At 39.7% G+C, this 18,503-nt stretch overlaps 1 protein-coding gene across 4 annotated transcripts in view; it reads right to left on the bottom strand.

Annotated features, from left to right (window-relative positions):
• The window catches only part of MAGI2 (membrane associated guanylate kinase, WW and PDZ domain containing 2), a gene marked incomplete at both ends in the record, with an annotated part of 1,136,641 nt that overhangs the window by 78,995 nt on the left and 1,039,143 nt on the right, over window positions 1-18,503 (bottom strand). For all 4 annotated transcript variants that reach the window (XM_084230806.1, XM_084230807.1, XM_084230808.1 and 1 more), the window contains 4 exons: window positions 5,178-5,321; window positions 6,680-6,899; window positions 11,763-11,937; window positions 13,752-13,937. In XM_084230806.1, the coding sequence (XP_084086932.1) occupies window positions 5,178-5,321; window positions 6,680-6,899; window positions 11,763-11,937; window positions 13,752-13,937 (725 nt within the window). The remainder of the gene's footprint in view (window positions 1-5,177; window positions 5,322-6,679; window positions 6,900-11,762; window positions 11,938-13,751; window positions 13,938-18,503) is intronic.

The raw sequence follows: 18,503 nt of genomic DNA, 5'->3' as shown, positions 1-18,503 counted from the left end.
TACCTGAAGAATACAAAAACACTAATTTGAAGGGAGATATATACTAATTTTCATTGTAGCACTATTACAAAGCTAAGTTATGGAAACAAACAAAGTCCCCAAAGACAGAGGAGTGGATCAGACAAATATGGGGTGTGTGTATGTGTGTGTGTGTGTGTGTGTATACTACTCAGCTATCAAAAAGGATTACTACTCAGCTATCAAAAAGGAGAACTGTAGCCATTTTGACAATGTGGTTGGAACTGGAGAGGATAATGCTAAGTGAAATAAGTCAGAAGGAAAAAGACAAATACTGGGTGGTCTAACTTGCATATGGAATATAAAGAACATTACTAAAGGTCAGTCAAAACCAAACTGATAATGAACTCTGAACATCTGACTGCAAAACTGAAGTAACAAGAAGGCAAAGGGAGAGGGGTAGAAATGGGGGAGGGAGATACCCCACTGGAGCATGGAGGAGGATTATTGAGGCACTGTGGTAGGCATGGTGTGCAGCTATGCATTTGTGGAGGTTTGTACCTATAACCCCCAAAGATACAATGACGTAAACCAACTTTTCCTGAATAAACATAATTAGACAGAAAAAAAAGGAGTTGCTTGTCCCAGTATCTAGACTTTGACGTATAAATCTAACTCTCAAAAAGAGTCATTATTTTCCCTGCTACATTCTGGTTATGGATTATTGTTGGTATATTCCCCTATTTTGAGGGAAATCATTGGTCTTATTAGGAAAATTCTCTTACAGGAAACTTGCTTGATCTGACTTCTTTGTCATCAAGTGGAGAGAAAGCATTTTTTTGACAGAAATATTGAGTAAACATACTATGTGTTCCAGGGAGGAAAAAACATCTGTCTGTAGGAGTACTTATTAATCAGTTTGAAAGTAAATCAGTCTAATTTGTCAAAGATCTCTGCTAAGATAGTGCTCACTGCTACAGGTGCCCAGGGAGATTGGACTGAAATCATTCACCTGGGACTCACTTTTGGTAGGTGTCTACCTGTCTCTAACCAGATCCATAAAAGAACCCCTCAAGTAGGAAATAATTGGCATTTCTTTTGGATGTCTAAGGGCATGCTCTAAAAATACAGATCTGTGTCATTGTTACTTAGAACACCCAGTGTGAGAAGGATGTCTTTATACTGGTGCTAGTTACCACCTCTGAGATCCAGTGAACCTCTATTTTTAGCAAAGTCTTCTCCTACTAAACAGGTATGTACCACCACTAACTTATCACCAAGACTAATGAAAAAGATCCAGGACATCTCAGTTCAGAGGTTAACGTTTGATAAACTAAGTATTCAAAAGTAGTATCATTCACATCCCTAGCTTGAGAACATAGTAATTCATTAATTGTTAGATGAAATAATTTTTTAGACTATCCCAACTCTTTCATAGTAATTCTGAGTTGAGTCACTTTACTGGGCTTAATTTAGGACATACTGCTCTTGCCAGATCATTACCTGACTTTTCCCTTCTGTTTCAATTCATGAACAAAGAAATAAAGATAAACACTGTTTCTAAAGTTACTCCATCACAAAGTATATATATATTTAATTTGGACAAAGGGGAAATAATACATTAAGACCGAAGGTGAAGGAATCATGTTAATGAGGAGAAATGTGTTTGCGTGATTTAAGCCGGGGAGAACCAGGTGCTAGCTTTTCTTCTTGAGCTTATTTTTTTTTTTTAATTAATTAATTAATTTTTGTTTTTGCATAGAACTGGGATGTAGGCCAGAGGTGCGGTAGGGGATGGTGAGAGGACTCACCAGAGACAGAGTGGGGAGCAGAACAGGCATATCTACTGAAATACACTGCTGAGGGGAGCAGCGGGTGAGTCAGGACAGGTCTGCTGTGCCATGTGGGTAGCTCCCTGGCCGGGTATCGAACTCACACCATAATGGTGATAGTGCTGAGACTTAAATGGTAGGTCACCAGAGAGGCCCCTTCTGCTTGAGCTTAAATTTAATGACAGCCAGTGTATGTCTAGTTCATCTATTTTTCTCAGAAGTTTTGGCATTTCACAAAGCAAGCCATAATACCCATGGAGTGAGCATCTGCCTTACATGCTTCATCTGCACAGACATTTAATACTTATATGCACGTAGGCGCTAATGATATCAAGGAGGAACTGCACAGTAAGATTAAAAATGGGCCCCTAGTTAATTGCACTGTGAAAAATTTCAAATTGGTAACCTGTTTATGCATTTGCTTAATCAAATAATTAAGTCATGCAAATAGTAACTGAACCTGGTCCTTACTGAAATAATTTGAACACATCTATGAATTAAAAGTTACTGCTAATTACTGGGCCTCCCCAGTGGCGCAGCGGTTGAGCGCTGGTTGCGAAGCTGCCCGCAGCCTCTGCGGCGCCTGTTTGATCCCCGGCTGCTCCCCGGCCACCAAAGGAGGGTCCCACATGGTGCGCAGACCTCTCCTGCCGCCCGCTGCTCCCCTTAGCAGTGTACTTCGGTCCTTCTGCCTGCTCTGCTCCCCGCTCTGGCTCTGGTGAATTCTCTTACCCTCCCTCGCTTCTGACTGTGCCCAGTGCTTGTATAAATAAATAAAAAAAAAGTTACTGCTAATTATTGATAAGCACAAATAAAATTTTAGCTTTTAATGATTAAATTTGATAACATGAAAGATCTGAATGAATTGTGTGCTACTATCAAGAACAATTGTTGATAAATACTTATGTAATTCAGATAGTAGGTAAATGAGAAACTTTGAATTTACATGATGAAGTAGTTCCTTTTCCTGATAGGGAGTCTGTTACTCTTAGACTCCTAGACCCTTTAAGAATTCATGAGCGAGAAAATTGAAAACACTGAATATACAATATAACTCATAAAAGGCAGAAAAAGTTTTTCATTCATCCCTGTCAAGTTTCCAGCTTTATCTTAAAGATTGAAGATAAAAACCAAGCACTAAAATCTGATCCATGAGATTCTGTGACTCTGAAGTGGCTCCTTTCCTTTGAGAATTTAATGCTAGAATCTCTCTCTCTCTCTCTCTCTCTCTCTGTCTCTCTTTCATACACAAACACACACACAAACACACACACACACACAGTAGTCCAAAATAAACTAAACCATACTATCCAAAACCAGCCACAATAATTCCTTTTGGATAGCTTGTTCACAGGAAAAACTTGCTGCTTTATGAAAACAGCATGGAAAATTATGAAATACTGCTTATTTTTATAAACTTTGACAAGAAATGAAAATATCATTCCTGAAACCCAGCTAGAGGGGTTTATCACCTGCCAAAAGAAAAAGCATCATTCATAAAATTGAGCACCTGCCCACAGAATTCTAAATATGTGTTTACATAGTTAAAGACCTCAGGTAAACTCTTGGACCAAGATGGAAATTTCCCTTGGTAAGATCTAGGGGGATTAACAAAGCCTGAGCCACAGACAAGTTTACCTGTGTCACACCTGTGCCACAACACCCTCCCCCAGCTCAGTGATTCTCAAACTTCCTCTTGCACCCAAGTCATGGTGGGGCCGAGAACCCGCCGCTGGGGTTTCTGACTCAGGAGGTCTGAGGTAGGGCTCGAGAATTTGTATTTCTAATATGTTCCCAATTGATGCTGATGCTAGGGACACAGTGAGAATTGGTGCTTTGGCTTCAATTCTATAAGAGAGAAAGTTCTTTTCTCATAAGAGCACTTCTATGTTTAGGTTCCTTTGCCTGGGAGAACTATTGAGCAGCCACTCATTTAGACCATTTGCTAAAAAATGTGGCCACTGTCTGGAACGCACACAGAGACCCCTGAAATCCCCTGAGGTGGGGGATAGCCTCTCTCCCATGGCTCTGGCTGCTTTACTCGTGGCCTTCCTGCTGTGTTGGGTTTATCTGCACAATAAAGATTAATTTTGTTTTATTTAACCATATGTGGATTAGCATTCTTAGAAGGGAAGCTGAAAGCGATTTATAGGGAAGCTGAAAGATAACCACGTAGAGGCCAATCCAAAAGCCACAGGTAGACAGGGTAAGAGGAGGTGGGTATAGGATCAGGGTACAGGCTGTCAGTCTCTGCTGTCAGTCTTGCCTGGGTTCAGATTCCTATTTGGCTAAATTGGAATTCTGGTTGTCAAAGAGAGGGAGAAAAATGCATACAATGTACACACATTGTAACTCTGCACTGTGAGAAGAGCCCCACAGAAACCGAGGACTTGGTGACAGAACCAACAGATTCACTCAGTTGTCCGGGAGCAACTGGCTGTGAGATAGCACAAATAATCTAGGTTCTAGAACCAGAGGATCACAGCTTTGCAGTATTAACTTAAAGAACAAGGTGGGAGGCCAAGAATGAATTCTAAATTTTATTTAAAATAGCTAATCTTTGGGCCTCCCCTGGTGGCCACTGGGCTGTGAGGCTGCCCGCAGCCTCTTCAGCACCATTTCGATCCCCGGCCACCGGTGAGGGTCCCACAAAAAAAAAAAAAAAAAAAGCTAATCTTTATATGTGCTTACTAATTGCTGTTTTACTGAAAGACTAATACTCTATATTATTATCGACTTTTGCGCCATTAGAGGAAGACTCAGTTTTGCATCATTCAGAAGCCTCAAAGCAAGTATTAAATTAAAACATCTACCATCAACCTATACTCCAATTGGGGAATTTTGCACTGCACTATTTTAAAGGCCAACATTCATCCAACAGGCCCAGCCTCCTTTTTCCTACTGCGTCTGTCTACCAAACATCAAACCCAAAAGGCCAGTCAACACAAGGGAAATATTTCCAAGAAACCGAACCACTTGATAAATAAACATGGGGAAAAAGAGTAAAACTAAAATAAATTTCAAAATATTCAATCACTAGTGAAAATGGAATCATCGAACCTTGGAAAAATCAGTCATGTTCCATTTTGAACTATTATTAGATTTTTTGTTCATTTTCTTCAGTTTTCACTTTAAGGAAACTCTGTATAAAACGCTATATTGAGATTTTTCAATTAGCAGCCAATAAGCAGGAAAATGAGAATTATTATACTTCTGAAATGACCTTTGGCCAAACCTTCAGAAAATTGGGTTATGAAATGGAAAGAACGCAAAACCTACATCAAATGTTTGCTTAATAGCATTGCTTCTACACTCTTCATACCACCGTGGTTTTTTTTTTTTTTTTTTAGAATTAAGCATAATTCTATAAAAAGAGATTGTTCTTACCCTCATCCTTCCATTCCTTATTGCTGGCCCATCTTCTGCCAATCTCAACACATACAAATCCATTTTGTATTCCCTTCCCCCACGGATGCTGAATCCAAATCCTTTGGCTCCTTTCTCCATGTCCACAGTGAAATAATCAAAATCCTTTGGGGTTGGGGAGAAAACAGAACAAATAATTATTTAATATCAGAGAAGCTTTTGTGGTCACTCTGCTCTCCTCTCTCATAGTTAATGTGTTTCAAATGACATGATGTAAAAAGTAGGAATCTGACTGCACAGACTAGCAAAATGCAAAACACAAGTTCCAAAAGTTGGACAGGTCAGAGTGCATGTAGTTTATGTGGTCATTAAAAGAACTGCCGTGTGGCTTGTTTATTTTGGTGATCATCAGTTTACTTGGCAAAACTTTAATTACTGCATATGGGCTGGAGTAATATTATCTCTCCTTTGAGTTATCAAATTCAGTGCTGTTGGGCACCATAACTCATAACTAAATATATAGGAGTCTTGTGTCTATGTGTGTGCATGTGTGTGTAAATTACAGGTTGGTAGACTAGAAAAGTGACATTTTATGAAGTCTTTCTGTAGCTCTCTGTTGCACAGACCACTGATTATCAAGTTGGGGTGTACAGATTCTCTTTTACATAAATTGTACAAATTTCTCTTTTGAATAAAATGTTACATGTACAAGATTTCCCCATCATCACTGTTCTTAAAATTTGGGGAGAGGGGGAATAAAGGTGATCTTCAATCAATAATAAAATACAATGTAATCTGACAGAGTTAGAATTGTCCTCACTTTATATTTTGGTATCTAGTTGCCACATAATGTATATTCCCCAGATACCAAGCCCTGTTCTAGGCACCTTTCGTAAATGTTGACGTCTCACTACAGTTTGTAAGAAAGACCCCTCCTTTAGGAAACAGATGCTCAGAGGGGATAAGGAAGTTGTCATGGGATGCATCGAACATGAATGAATAATTATAAGAATGCAACATTGCATAGACAGGAATCGGTACTTGTATCAGAGATGATAGGTTGGATGGTGAAGCCAGGTCTGGCCTTATCCTTAGTGTATAGGGACTTGGCCCTTTACAGCCAAATGGGAGCTAGGGGACCGTGCAAATAATGTGGGCCTAAGCACCTCCACTGCTGACATTTACAAAATTTCCTGCACTAACAATATCCTTTGAGGTCACAGATAAGAACATTAAATTTTTTTTTTAACCAGGTAATGTACTGGGAGTCAGCTGGCTAATATAGCAGGGGTTAGTTCATCCCATTACCATTCACCCACTTATTGATTGATCTGCTTCATTCTGAAACAGTTTTATTTATACAAAGATTTTTGAGGATATAGGTATTACCCAGATGATACCAGAATTAAGAATAGAACTTGGACTCAATCTCAGAAGGGTGCTCTGCCTCCCACCCTATTTCATTCCTTGCATGTCAGGAGGTCCTGGTCCTGGTCCTGTCTTGCTCTGAAGGGCCAGGGTACCTGGGGCTGCCTGTAGTCTGACAGAGGGTACTGCCTGGTGTCAGGAGAGTGCTGCCTGTAGTCCAGCAGGGGAGGCTGCCTGTAGTCCAAGGGCGGGGGTTGCTGGTAGTCCCCTCCTGGAGGCTGCCTGTAGTCCAGGGGGGGTTGCCTGTAGTCAGTGAACGGAGGCTGTCGGATGTCTGGCTTCACATCTTGCCTTGCCTTTACTTCCGATCTGTAACTAAATAAGAGCAAATGGGATTTACTTTGGTATCTCACTGTTGTAAGGTGGTTAGAATAATGCATAAGTGGCCACTCCTCTTGGTGGTACTTTTGCGTGCATGTTCAGAATTATAAGAAGATGAAATAAATATTAGTTTACAATCTTTGACAAGTGCCATCTTTTATACTTTTAATTTGGCTCCTTAAGAAAGCAAGGTAAAAATGATGGTTTCATCAGAATTTTGTGGAACAGGAATTATGGATATCTCACTTTGACTTTGGCTATTTATAGATTGTAAAACTGCAGCAAATGTAGGGAGGTAAATTTTCAGTTATAAATTCCAAATAGTGGTCTATCTTAACCCAGTAAACAAACTCTCAGCCTTTCTCTCTCTCTCTTCCTCTTAAAAACACACGCGCGCACGCACACACACACACACCAAACACATACACCACACATACATACCTTGGCAAGCCACTTACTTCATGATGATACTATTGAAGTGATATCTAAATTGTCTATAAATACATAATTAAAGCCTTTTTCACCTGCTAAGTTAGATTTTTTTTTATTTTTTATTTTTATTTTTTATTTATTTTTTAAAAATTTTTTTAAGAGGGAGAAACTATTTTTTTTTTTTTTAAAGATTTATTTATTTATTTATTTATATAAGCACTGGGTACAGTCAGAAGCGTAGGAGGGTGAGAGAATTCACCAGAGCCAGAGCGGGGAGCAGAGCAGGCAGAAAGACCAAAGTACACTGCTGAGGGGAGCAGCGGGCGGCAGGAGAGGTCTGCGCGCCATGTGGGACCCTCCTCTGGTGGCCGGGGAGCAGCCGGGGATCAAACAGGCGCCGCAGAGGCTGCGGGCAGCTTCGCAACCCAGTGCTCAACCGCTGCGCCACTGGGGAAGCCCTAGGTTAGATCTTTTTAACCATCTCACAGGAGTTACAGGAGTGAGAGTAGGGATAATAACCAACTTCAAAGTCACATAGAAAATCATTGGGTTACTGTTAAAAGTAGAAATAGAGTATGCAGTTTAAATACTAGATTATAGCTATTAAATTAGTATCAGACACTATCATGGTAAGATGATGAAAGGGAAGGCAAAAATGTATATGTCTAACACTTGTCTTTCTTATTTTTAGATACTAGCTATTAATAAATATAGAGACCAGAATGAATTGTTTATTGCTGTTTTGTGTATCTAAATTTCTCTAAATTGAGGGGGTTCCCAGTTCCAAAAGGGGGGTAAAATAGTCAATACCTACCATTATGGCACCATAAATAAACTAACCTAAACATTCAAGGCCATGTTATTCTGTCCTTCACTGCTGGTTGCCACAGCAAATCTACAATGAGCTATTCGATGTCACACGTAAATAAAATGCATTCTATATAGTGTCCATTTTATTAGTATTATTAATGAAACACTATATGATTAATGAAAAAATATGAATAGAGGGTTTGAGGAATTGAGAAAATATTTAATGCCAGGTTACAAACCAATACAGATTTTTTATCTTTGAGATTAAAAGTTCTTTTTTTTTTTAAAACTGGCTTATAGTCTCACTATTCCTGATAAATACTAAATATTATTTAAAACCCACTCATGTGAACAATGCCACAGTGCAATCTACTATTTGGTGAGGACACATTGGAAGAGCATGGCACTAGTTGTGCTAATTTGGGGTTCTTGGAAGTGAGTTAGTAATGTAGATATTTAATCCACCCTTTGAGGATGAGGATGCCCCATGTGTTACTGAACTCTGCAGAAATGACACATCCTTTTGTGAGGTGTACAATTTAGGCTTTGATTTATACCTTGGCAAGTTGTCCACTCACCTACTAAGAATGCATACTGTATCCACAATTATTTAAAATATGCTTTGAATAAGATGCTAAACTATGAAATTGCATGAATTAAACAAAAGGAATTGAACTAGGTGATATTTGTTGGTGGCTGTTGGTTCCTTTCTAGAAATAATTTGTGTGGTGGTTTAGATATCACATTGTTTTAAGTTTTAGCACAGTCATTTAATTTTCATTATCTGTATAGTATTGGTATGAAATATCCATTATGTGCTTTGCTTCTAACCAGATGTGCCACAAGGTATAGCAAAAGAGGGTGAAATGAGTCTCCCCAAAGATTACATGAAAGCCTAGAAATAGAAACAGTTAAAACTTGCAACAGCTGTCATCTAAACCTACCTTCCAGAACTCAAACTTCATTTTACATCAGTGCTGTGTGCCAGGATTTCTGATAAATTCTAGAAAAATTTTATAGCATGAATAAGTTCTAGAATCAAGCCTATGTGGTTGGGGATCTTATTGTGGGATTTTTACTTCAAAGGACCTTAAGAATCTAGAGTTCAAAGTCTACGAAATATATCAATTTCCAATGCTCTTCCACTGACCCTGCCAATTATAATGCAGCTCAATATCACTAGCTCTGGTTGTGGAGGGTGAATCTTGTTGTTTATGTTCAGTTTTGGGATATATTAAACATGAATCTCTTGTTTTCAATGAATGCCTCTTGAAGAGTTTTTGGTTTATGTTCATATTAAAATTATTTTGTATTTTCTGAATGCAAACCAAAAGGATATTATGGGGCCAGACAAATGGGCAGAGGTGTGTGGGTATCAGCAGGAACCCAACCCATGGGAAAATAAAGACAGGGTAAAATATTTATTCTAATTTATAAAAAATTTGCAAGTAGACTGTCATTTTATTTTATCCCATTCAAGGTGGGAACTATCTCAATCTGACATCTAGGCAGGCACTTCTTGTACAACTGACCCAATAAGAAATTCCTACTGGGTGCTTGGCATACAGACTGTCTTGGAGATTTCTCAAACCTGGAAAAAGGGCACAGAATTTTCCCTCTGATACTATGATCATCTTTAAATGCAGCTAGGAATATAGTTCTGGTGTCTATAAGATTACTGAATCTCTTTATTAAGATGCAAATGAGCTATCCACAGATAATCAAAGACTTAAGCCAGAAATCCTGAGTGCCAGAAAGGGCCCTAGAATTGGAGTGGGCACTTTCAAGGCTGTTCATGTTAATGAAGCAAAAGTAACTAGGAGCTCTGGGCAAATGTGCCTGTGATACAGGATCAGGTCAATCAGTTACTCCCAGAGTTAGGAAACATTTTCTTCTGTAGTCTGGACAAAAAAATACCCAAAGATCATTGCTGTGGGACTGGGGCCAAGGACTCCCATTTGTGGGCTGGTAGCAGCAGAGACATGACAGTGGTCTCGCCTGACTGGTGTTCTCCCCACTGAACTAGAACACAGCAGGGGTGAGTTACCCAGCCATGGACTGGAAGCCCTGGTCTCATGGAGTCTGACTTTGCAAAGGGGAATATGGATAGTGGCTTGGGAGGCTAATCAGCAGAGGCAGAGCCATGTAGAAGAGTCTGAAGCAGGCCCAGGGATTACTGGTGCATCCTCATCTTGCTCCTGCATCTAAAATAAATCCCGGGGAAAGCCAATGCACTCTGTCCAAACAAAATGTGTTTGGTAAAAGCAACCACATCTGGGGCTAATTACTGAGGCTTACTCTTATGAGGTGTCAGATTCGTGCCTCTGTGTTTTCTTTATGGGGCTTAGTCTTTTTCTTCTCTGGACTATATTGAAACCATAAACATCTGAGGGCAACAGACATCTACTTTTCTATGAAAGCAAATGGGGAAATCAGAAAGAACAGGGCTTTATGGAAATAACACCTCGGGCATAGGGAAAATATTTGCTTTGTAGCATGTGAATGATGAAACTAGAGAGTTCTGGGGATTCAAAAACAGGGTTTCACTTCATCCTCACCAACATGGGAGGTAAGAGATGGGAAGCAGATGTTCAGAAAACATTAGAGTCACAGAAAGGACAGGGAGGACTTGTATTCATAGAGATGCCCACAAGTTCTTTCTCTTTGGGAATGGGGAAAGTATTACACACATGTCTGCGTAGCTTTCTTTAATGACTCAGCCTACCTGGGCTCCCCGTGACATACAAGTCACAGGATGTAGACAATGCTGTTTTTTTTCCCAAGGCATCCTTTGTTTCTGGAAGAGTTCAAAGTACCTTATTCACATTGGTCATGCAGTGGAATGGAAGAACCCCATTAGATCATGGGGAGGAGATTCTAGGGTACAGTGCAGTGCTTATTCATGCTTCCGGATCCCTCAGCATGTCCCTGTGTCCACTTCACTGTCATTCTCCAAGCCATTCCCTGCAAGGCCCAGTGGACACTGGCAGCCACCTCGAGCTGACTGACATGCCTTCACCCTGACCACCATCCAGTCCATTCTCTACAGGACTGACTGAGTGATCTTGAAAAGCAAGTCCAGTGATATCAGTCCTTATAAACCCCTCAGTGACTTCTCACTGTGCTTAAGACAAAGATCAAAATTGCTAACACCTACAAGACCCTGCAGGGGCCTACAAGATCCTTTAGGGTATGGGCCCTTATACCCTTTACTGGCTTTATCTCAATCATTGCTTCTTCCCCTCTCGCCCTATTATGTTGGCCTTATTTCCCTTCTCCATGTTTTTACGGTCCCTCCTGCCAAAGGGTCTTTGGATATGCTCTCCACCCTGTCTGGACTCTCTCTAAAGTGACTTCCACTAGTGAACCCTTACTCATCTGCAGTTCCTTATCATTTCTTCAGGAAAGTTTCTCTTGCTGTGAAGTCACGAAACCTGTGTTTGCTAATAAAACCACATACACAACATACACATGATGTCACAATCACACAAGGGTGGACGTGGCAATTTTCACTGTATGGAAATCTTTTTCTCTGCTTGTGTCCTGTTCTGTCCCAAACTCTCTCCCCCAACCTCGCCCACATCTCAGAAGTAGAAGGGCCCGAGCAAACGCTACCTGTTCTCATGTCCTTGCAGCTGAAGTGGCTGAGGAGGTGCGGGCTGGGCGACGGGGCTGTTGGGGGTGGCTGGGCTTGGCTGGGCCAGCGGGCTCTGCTGGGCCAGTGGGCTGTGCTGCTGGGCCATGGGGCTCTGCTTCTCTGAGCTGGGTGCGGAGGCGGGGCTGTTGAGCTCTGCAGAGGAGAAGCAGAGTGGAAATTCAGTCAGGCTGGCAATGATAAAAGGCAAGAGGTGGTGAGAAGGGGTAACCCTTTCCCTCCTCAGCTGACTCAGGCTTTGGTTATTTTAGTTTATCTAAGGCTTTAAAACAGTACCTTAAGCTTATCAAGTTCTAATGCCACTCTTGGAATTAGCGTTCTTCTGTTATCATGTGTTGCCGGACAAGATTATGAACAGTCTCTTGTCATTTTGTCAGAGGAAAAGATTACAATTAAGAAAAAAACCTAATAAAACTATGAAAAGATAATTCAAAAGACTAAGTTCTAAAATGTTTTCTATTTTTCCAACATTGCTCGAGGAGAGAAAACTCTGTAGCCGCTACTTTTTGGTTGTAAGAAGTCTTACCAGTATTTGCAAGTTTGGATGATAAAAGAAATGCTTTTTTAGACTCTTTTCTCCAGTTCTTTGTTAGTCTTATTGCCTGATCACCCTCTGTATTTCATGCTTCTCCAGAAAGAAAAAAGAAGATTGGACAGAGAAAGGTTCATAAAATTGTTCTTTGTTAGAAGTGCTTCTTGGATTTTCTCATAATAGCATCAAATTTTCAATTGAAATTATATCTTTACATTGAAATAAGAGCAGGACAGACACATATCAGACTGGGAAAATGGAGAAGCAAGTCAGATTTTAGTGAGCAATCTTGCTCAGAGTTAATTTCCACTGAGTATTTTATATATCATGGTATTGCAGATAACAGGTTAAAAAGGGGAGGTGATCTATTAACATTCCCTTATAAACCATTTTTCTCCTTTCTTTCCTCATCATCCTAAATTCTAAATTTCTTCCCCACTGAGTTTTTGACCATTGGGATTCTAGGCCAGATAATTCTTTGCCATGGGAGGCTGTCCTGTACATTGTTGGGTGTTCAGCAGTACCTTGCCCTCAGCCCACCAGATGCCAGTAGCATCCACCCCTCAATCATAATCAAAATGTCTCCAAACTTTGCTAAGCATCCTATGGGGAGACAAAATCGCCTCAGCTGAGAACTACTAAACTACTACTAAACTACTCTTTGGAGTCAGGTGGCTATTTGGCACCTTTCTGTCACATATTCCAGTGGTAGGTTCTAGAGAGTGAGTGAAACAGAGGGACCAAGGTGAGCCCATCACTTCCCATGTGGGACCACTCTGGTCCAGTCACCAGGAACTTCAGGGACAGAATTCTTGAATAGCATTAATGAGTCAGCAGCTCTTTATGAGAAGCTAGTAATGAACCCACTGTGTCTGAAAAATGGTGATTTTAGGGTGAATGGCCCCTTGAGGCAAGGTTGCCAGTTGCATTTCTCACTATTCTACGAGCCTCAGGGGGGAGTGCTTGGACAGAGAAATTCAAAGGCCTATGTGGAGATTTAAAATTCTTAACAGATGCAACATTTTCTAAATGAGTTCTCTTTATACCACAAAAACTTCCTCAAGCTTTTCAAAATCAATCTGACTTTCAAGAATCCTCCAGAGCTTAACTGTTAACATGAATATGTTGGTTTTTTCCTTCAGATTGGTAACTCTATCATCTCTGTTGAATGGGTTTTGGCCTAATATAACCATAAAAAGAGTACTCTGGAGACCAGGAGGAATGACAGAATCACTCAGCATCTTGGGGTTCACATTATTTATCTTTAATGTCACATAGCTTGGGACTGAGAAAATAGGAGATGGGATGCAAAGAGTGTGAATTTTGGCAAAAGTGGAAATAACAATCAAGCTCTGACACTCTGCTGTCACAGTGACAGCAGCCAGGTGGACTCCGTGGCCCTGGCTCAGGCACTCACCCTCCTGAGGAATGATGCGAAGGGTGACACTAAGACCTGCGTCCTTGATGAGCTTCACGATGTCTGCGTGAGGCATGTTGATGATAGACTGGCCGTTCACTGCTAAGATCCGGTCTCCCACTTTTAGTTTTGCACAGCGATCTGCAGGACTCCCATCAATGATGCGTCCGATTTTATGGGGCACGGCTAAAAGAATCCCCAACAGAAGTAGATATCAGGGGCATTACCCATACATGTTCTGTCCTTGAGTCCCAGCCCCACAGGAAAAACTGTAAAGCCAGAATGGCTTCTCTGCTCAGTATATTTGCCTTTTGAAATCTCAATGATTCTTATCAAATGTGGACCTGTCCATACTACTGAGACCAGTTTCTAAATTCAAGTTCTTTTCTGTTATAGGCCAATTCAGGGGTCCTCAAACTTTGGGGTGCATCATCATTTTAGGATTAAAAATATGGCTCTTCGGACTTTACCCTAGATTCTGTGACTCAGCATGTCCAGGCAGGAAGTGAGGATCATGGATTTTTAAGACACTTCTTAGGAGAGTCTCACACACATGAAATTTTGAGAATTACAGACATGGAACAGCGTGCCCCAAGAACCCATACTCTACACATAATTATGCACCGTTATGGAAAGACAGTAAATGCCAGGAATTGAATTTCTACCCTTTTTCATTTTACCAAGAGGAGAAAACAGGGAAAATCTAAGCTTAGATCTAGATATGTATGCATCTATCTATGAGGTTATGACCTGTTTCCCACTCATCTAAGTTTTAAAGATTGATGCAGTTTTCAAATCTTATCTCTTCTTTCTGCTGAGATTTCTCTTCAATGTAAATGTTTGAGTTTCTACCAATAAAACCTTTTATGGGGCCCGACATCAATGGTCTTTAGCCTCCCATAAGGAACTTGCAATCTAGAAACTTGTTCTCTTTCTTATCTCCCTTTAAGATCAGGAATCCTGGCTAGGAAATCATCTGCCAATGACTTGTTGCTCTTCTCAAGGAAGTCAGGTACTGATCTAATCTGTATAAAGAGACAAAGATACACTCTTCCCGGAATTCATTATACTCCAGGGATGTCTGTTCATTGAACTCTCAACCTTGGGTATATGTTGCAGTGAAAGACAGGAAATAATGAACCAGCACCCTTATCATATGTCTACTGTGAGAAGGGATAGATAGTATATGAAAATATTGACTGAGCCTGTCTCCCTGAGTTGAAACTCCAAGCACACTTTTATTTACCACTGGCACTAATTAAGTAAAAATAACTGACTTAAAGCATACTAATGATCATTTTAGAGTCTTAAGACAATATATGTCTCAAGTAGAAATCTAATAATTCATTCATTTACTTATTGAAAAAGTGATCTAGATGTTTGATGATCAACTATAATTAGAGTGAACTTTCATTCCTGGTCTTTCTTTCTTTCATATCTAATAGTGTCCTGGACTGGCCAGCAAATTATATAGTCTCCCTGGCTGTGCAGCTTATATTGTTAACAATTCCCATGATTTTGCAAAGTTACTCAACTTCTCTGAATTTTTGCTTTTTATCAATAAAACTGGGATAATAAATTGAAACTTCACAGGACGATTCTGAGAATGAAAAAATTATCATATGTAAAGAGACTAGAACAGGGCTTGGCATATGAGAGTTGATTTATAAATATTAACTCATCTTCCATTCTTTTAAACATTTCTGATATCACCATTGCTGGTGTGTGTGCACACATGCATGTAATTATGTGTACCAGCTTGAATTCTTTCTGCATACTATAAACCCACAACACTGCTAAAACTGAAGAATACTTTGCTTATTACAGAGCAATGCCCCTTAAGAATCAACATAGGGAAAACAGCTTCATTTGGAAAGGAAAGATCTATTTGGAGATTATACAGACACTACATGAAGCCAAGAATTCTTTTTGTTTAACTCTGGTTTTACAAGAATGATGTTGCTGGTTTCTGTAAGATAACATAGATAACTTCATGATCCACACTGAACCTTACACACACACACTTATAGCTACATCAAAAATTTAATTTAATCCTTAACAAATCACATGAAATACATGATAGTGTTATCACTGCATATTTACAGTGGAAGAATCTGAGGCATAAAATGGGTAGCAAGTGGCCCAAGGTAATGCAGGCCAAACAGGATTAGAATTCATCTGTCAGATTCCACAGCCATTAGTCTTAAGCACAATGCCACACTTGACTGTCTCCTCCCTCCACAGGGGCACTTGCTTCACACATTTGCTTGGTAGGTGCAGCCTGGCCCAAGCACTGAATCAGACACACTTCACCAGTGGCCCTGATTCAGAGGAGAGTGGGAGGCGGAAGCTTTGTTTGTAGAGAGTTCTTTGTGGCAGTTGTCTATTGCTGTGTAAGATGTGAGGAGGAGAGAAGAAGAGAGGGGAGAAAAGGAAGGTGACCCAAGGGGAGGGGAGGAGAGATGAAGAAAATCAAACAGCCTCCTCAGGTTCTATTAGGTTAGGAATTTACATTATAGTGCCATTCCTTTGTTGGAAGTCATTATTTTGGATATTAGAAACACTCATATTTGAAATGAAATAAAAAAGTGCTTCGAAACACATATTTGGATAATTTGCTGCTTTGAATTACTCATGCCTCTGTTCCTCTCCATTATGGTGGGTCATTTAGAATTTACTAGGCATACAAACACAAATGTTTCAAAACATAGATTACATACACACACCCACACCCACACATACACACCCCCCCCAACACACAGGTCAAATACAATAAAAGCAAGTTATTTGTTACATTCCAGGCACTATGATAAGCACTTATTTTTAATCCTTATAGCTACAGTGTGAAGTAGATATAAAAGTATAATTATTGTATTATTTAACTGTTGAGAAATAAGTACCAAAAGCAGCATTCAAATCTATGTCTGAGGCCTCAAAGCTTGGGGTTACTCCTTTCTTTTTTGATATGTTGTGGACTCAGAGCAATTTGCTTATGAGGAAAAAGTCTGGTGAGACTTAGTTTAGAAAAGTATGCTGCTTGAGAGTCCAAGATGAAAGTTTCATTGCAAACACAGTTAATATTTTATGGTGATGACTCTTAGTTTCAAGATCATTTTCACTTTATTAGGTTATGTAGAATAAAAAATAAAATAAATTCATAAAAACCAAGATAAAAGAATGAAAACTAAAGTAAATTTTATGGTGTTACATCGAATGATCAAGTGATTTATATAAAACCTGAATGAGTACACAATTTAAAAGTGTATGTCACATAATTGGAAGTATCTGAAATGGCTTGATATTTACAGTGTGTTGGACTGACATTTATTTGAAAGTACTGGAAAATCTTGGCAGCTGAAGACAGCCCCACATTTACTTTCCCATTTTCCCTACATCTGTAAATACACTAAAGGTTGATGTACAACAAACCATTGACAAGGAGGTACACTCAGAGAAGATTCTCCCTGGAAAGGAGAAATAGTTCCATTTGCTCAGTTGTAAGGTCTATAGAGCTTCTGACCTAAGTGCTTTCTGTGCATTGCTAATGGAATTACAGAGTATAGAAGAGGCCCTGACCTTGGTTTCTATTATTGGGATGAATGGCACTCATTAATTCTCTGAGAATTGATGACTAAGGTAACTGCCAGAGTGAAGTCCATTTAGATGGCATGCCTTGCAGACACATCTGTCAGGCAGCAACATAAATCAAGTCTTTGGATCAGTCTTCTTGACATAGTGTGCTTAGGATACACAGATATTTGGGAAAAGTTGCAATATGTCATGTGGCTTTGAACATACTGACTTTTTTAAAGGAGACAATGTATCACTACTTAGATATCTCCCTTTAATTCCAAATCACATAAATTGTGAACAAAGAAATCCATCTTTTTTTCTTTATTCCTTCTGACTATAACACTAGTATACATTTATACTACGATATATTTTATAATTTCCTGTAAATGGATCGCCTCTTTTGGCACTGCTCAACATGCTACGCTTGTGTTAATAGAGGCATTCAGAGACAATCACAATAGACTGGGTGCTCTCTGAGTTTCCTCTAATGGCCCGGATTCTTAGCACCTCTAGCCACATCACTATGAGAAGCAAGGATACTTTGCTGTTGGAATCTCTTCTGGAAATTTTGTATGGTCTACCCAGGCCCCTTCAGTCATTGGTCAATAATGAGCTCTTGGTGAGTTCCCATGAAGAAGATGTGATGGTTGCCAGGAAAACTATTCTTGCTTTGGAGATGGATTGTTCCTGATATTCTTGGCTGCGCCATCCTGAAAAGAGTAGTAGCTACTCCTCCTTCCCAGCCTCATTTCCTTGTTATTTTATTTGTAGTTCATCAGAAAAGGAAAAGCCTGTGACTCATGTTTACATTTAATTATCTCCTTGTTAATAGATCCCACAAAGCAGAGTTGTATATGGAGGAAAGCATTAGGCATGGAAAGTGGATTCTGCATCAATCATGTCAAACTTATAAGTGAGAAGTTTCTGAAATGCGTGTGACAAAAATAAATACTTCAAAGGCAATCAATAGCATGAATTCTCATTAGCTCACAATGCCATTAATTTATGAAGGTTAAACAACATGTCATTAGCTTAAGAGGCAAAGGAAGTTGGGCTGGGTTCAGAATCTATGATTGCTATAAGAAGAATTTTTTTCTCAATGAATGATTCTAGTTGGTTTTCTTAGAAGAATCTGGGGACATTATTTTATGGTCTAGCTCAAGAATTGGGGGCTGGGGT

The sequence above is a fragment of the Talpa europaea genome (assembly GCF_964194135.1).
Source record: "Talpa europaea genome assembly, chromosome: 3".
Classification (NCBI taxonomy): domain Eukaryota; kingdom Metazoa; phylum Chordata; class Mammalia; order Eulipotyphla; family Talpidae; genus Talpa; species Talpa europaea.
Note: the sequence above shows the minus strand (reverse complement) of the source record. Positions and strands in the feature narration are given on the sequence as shown.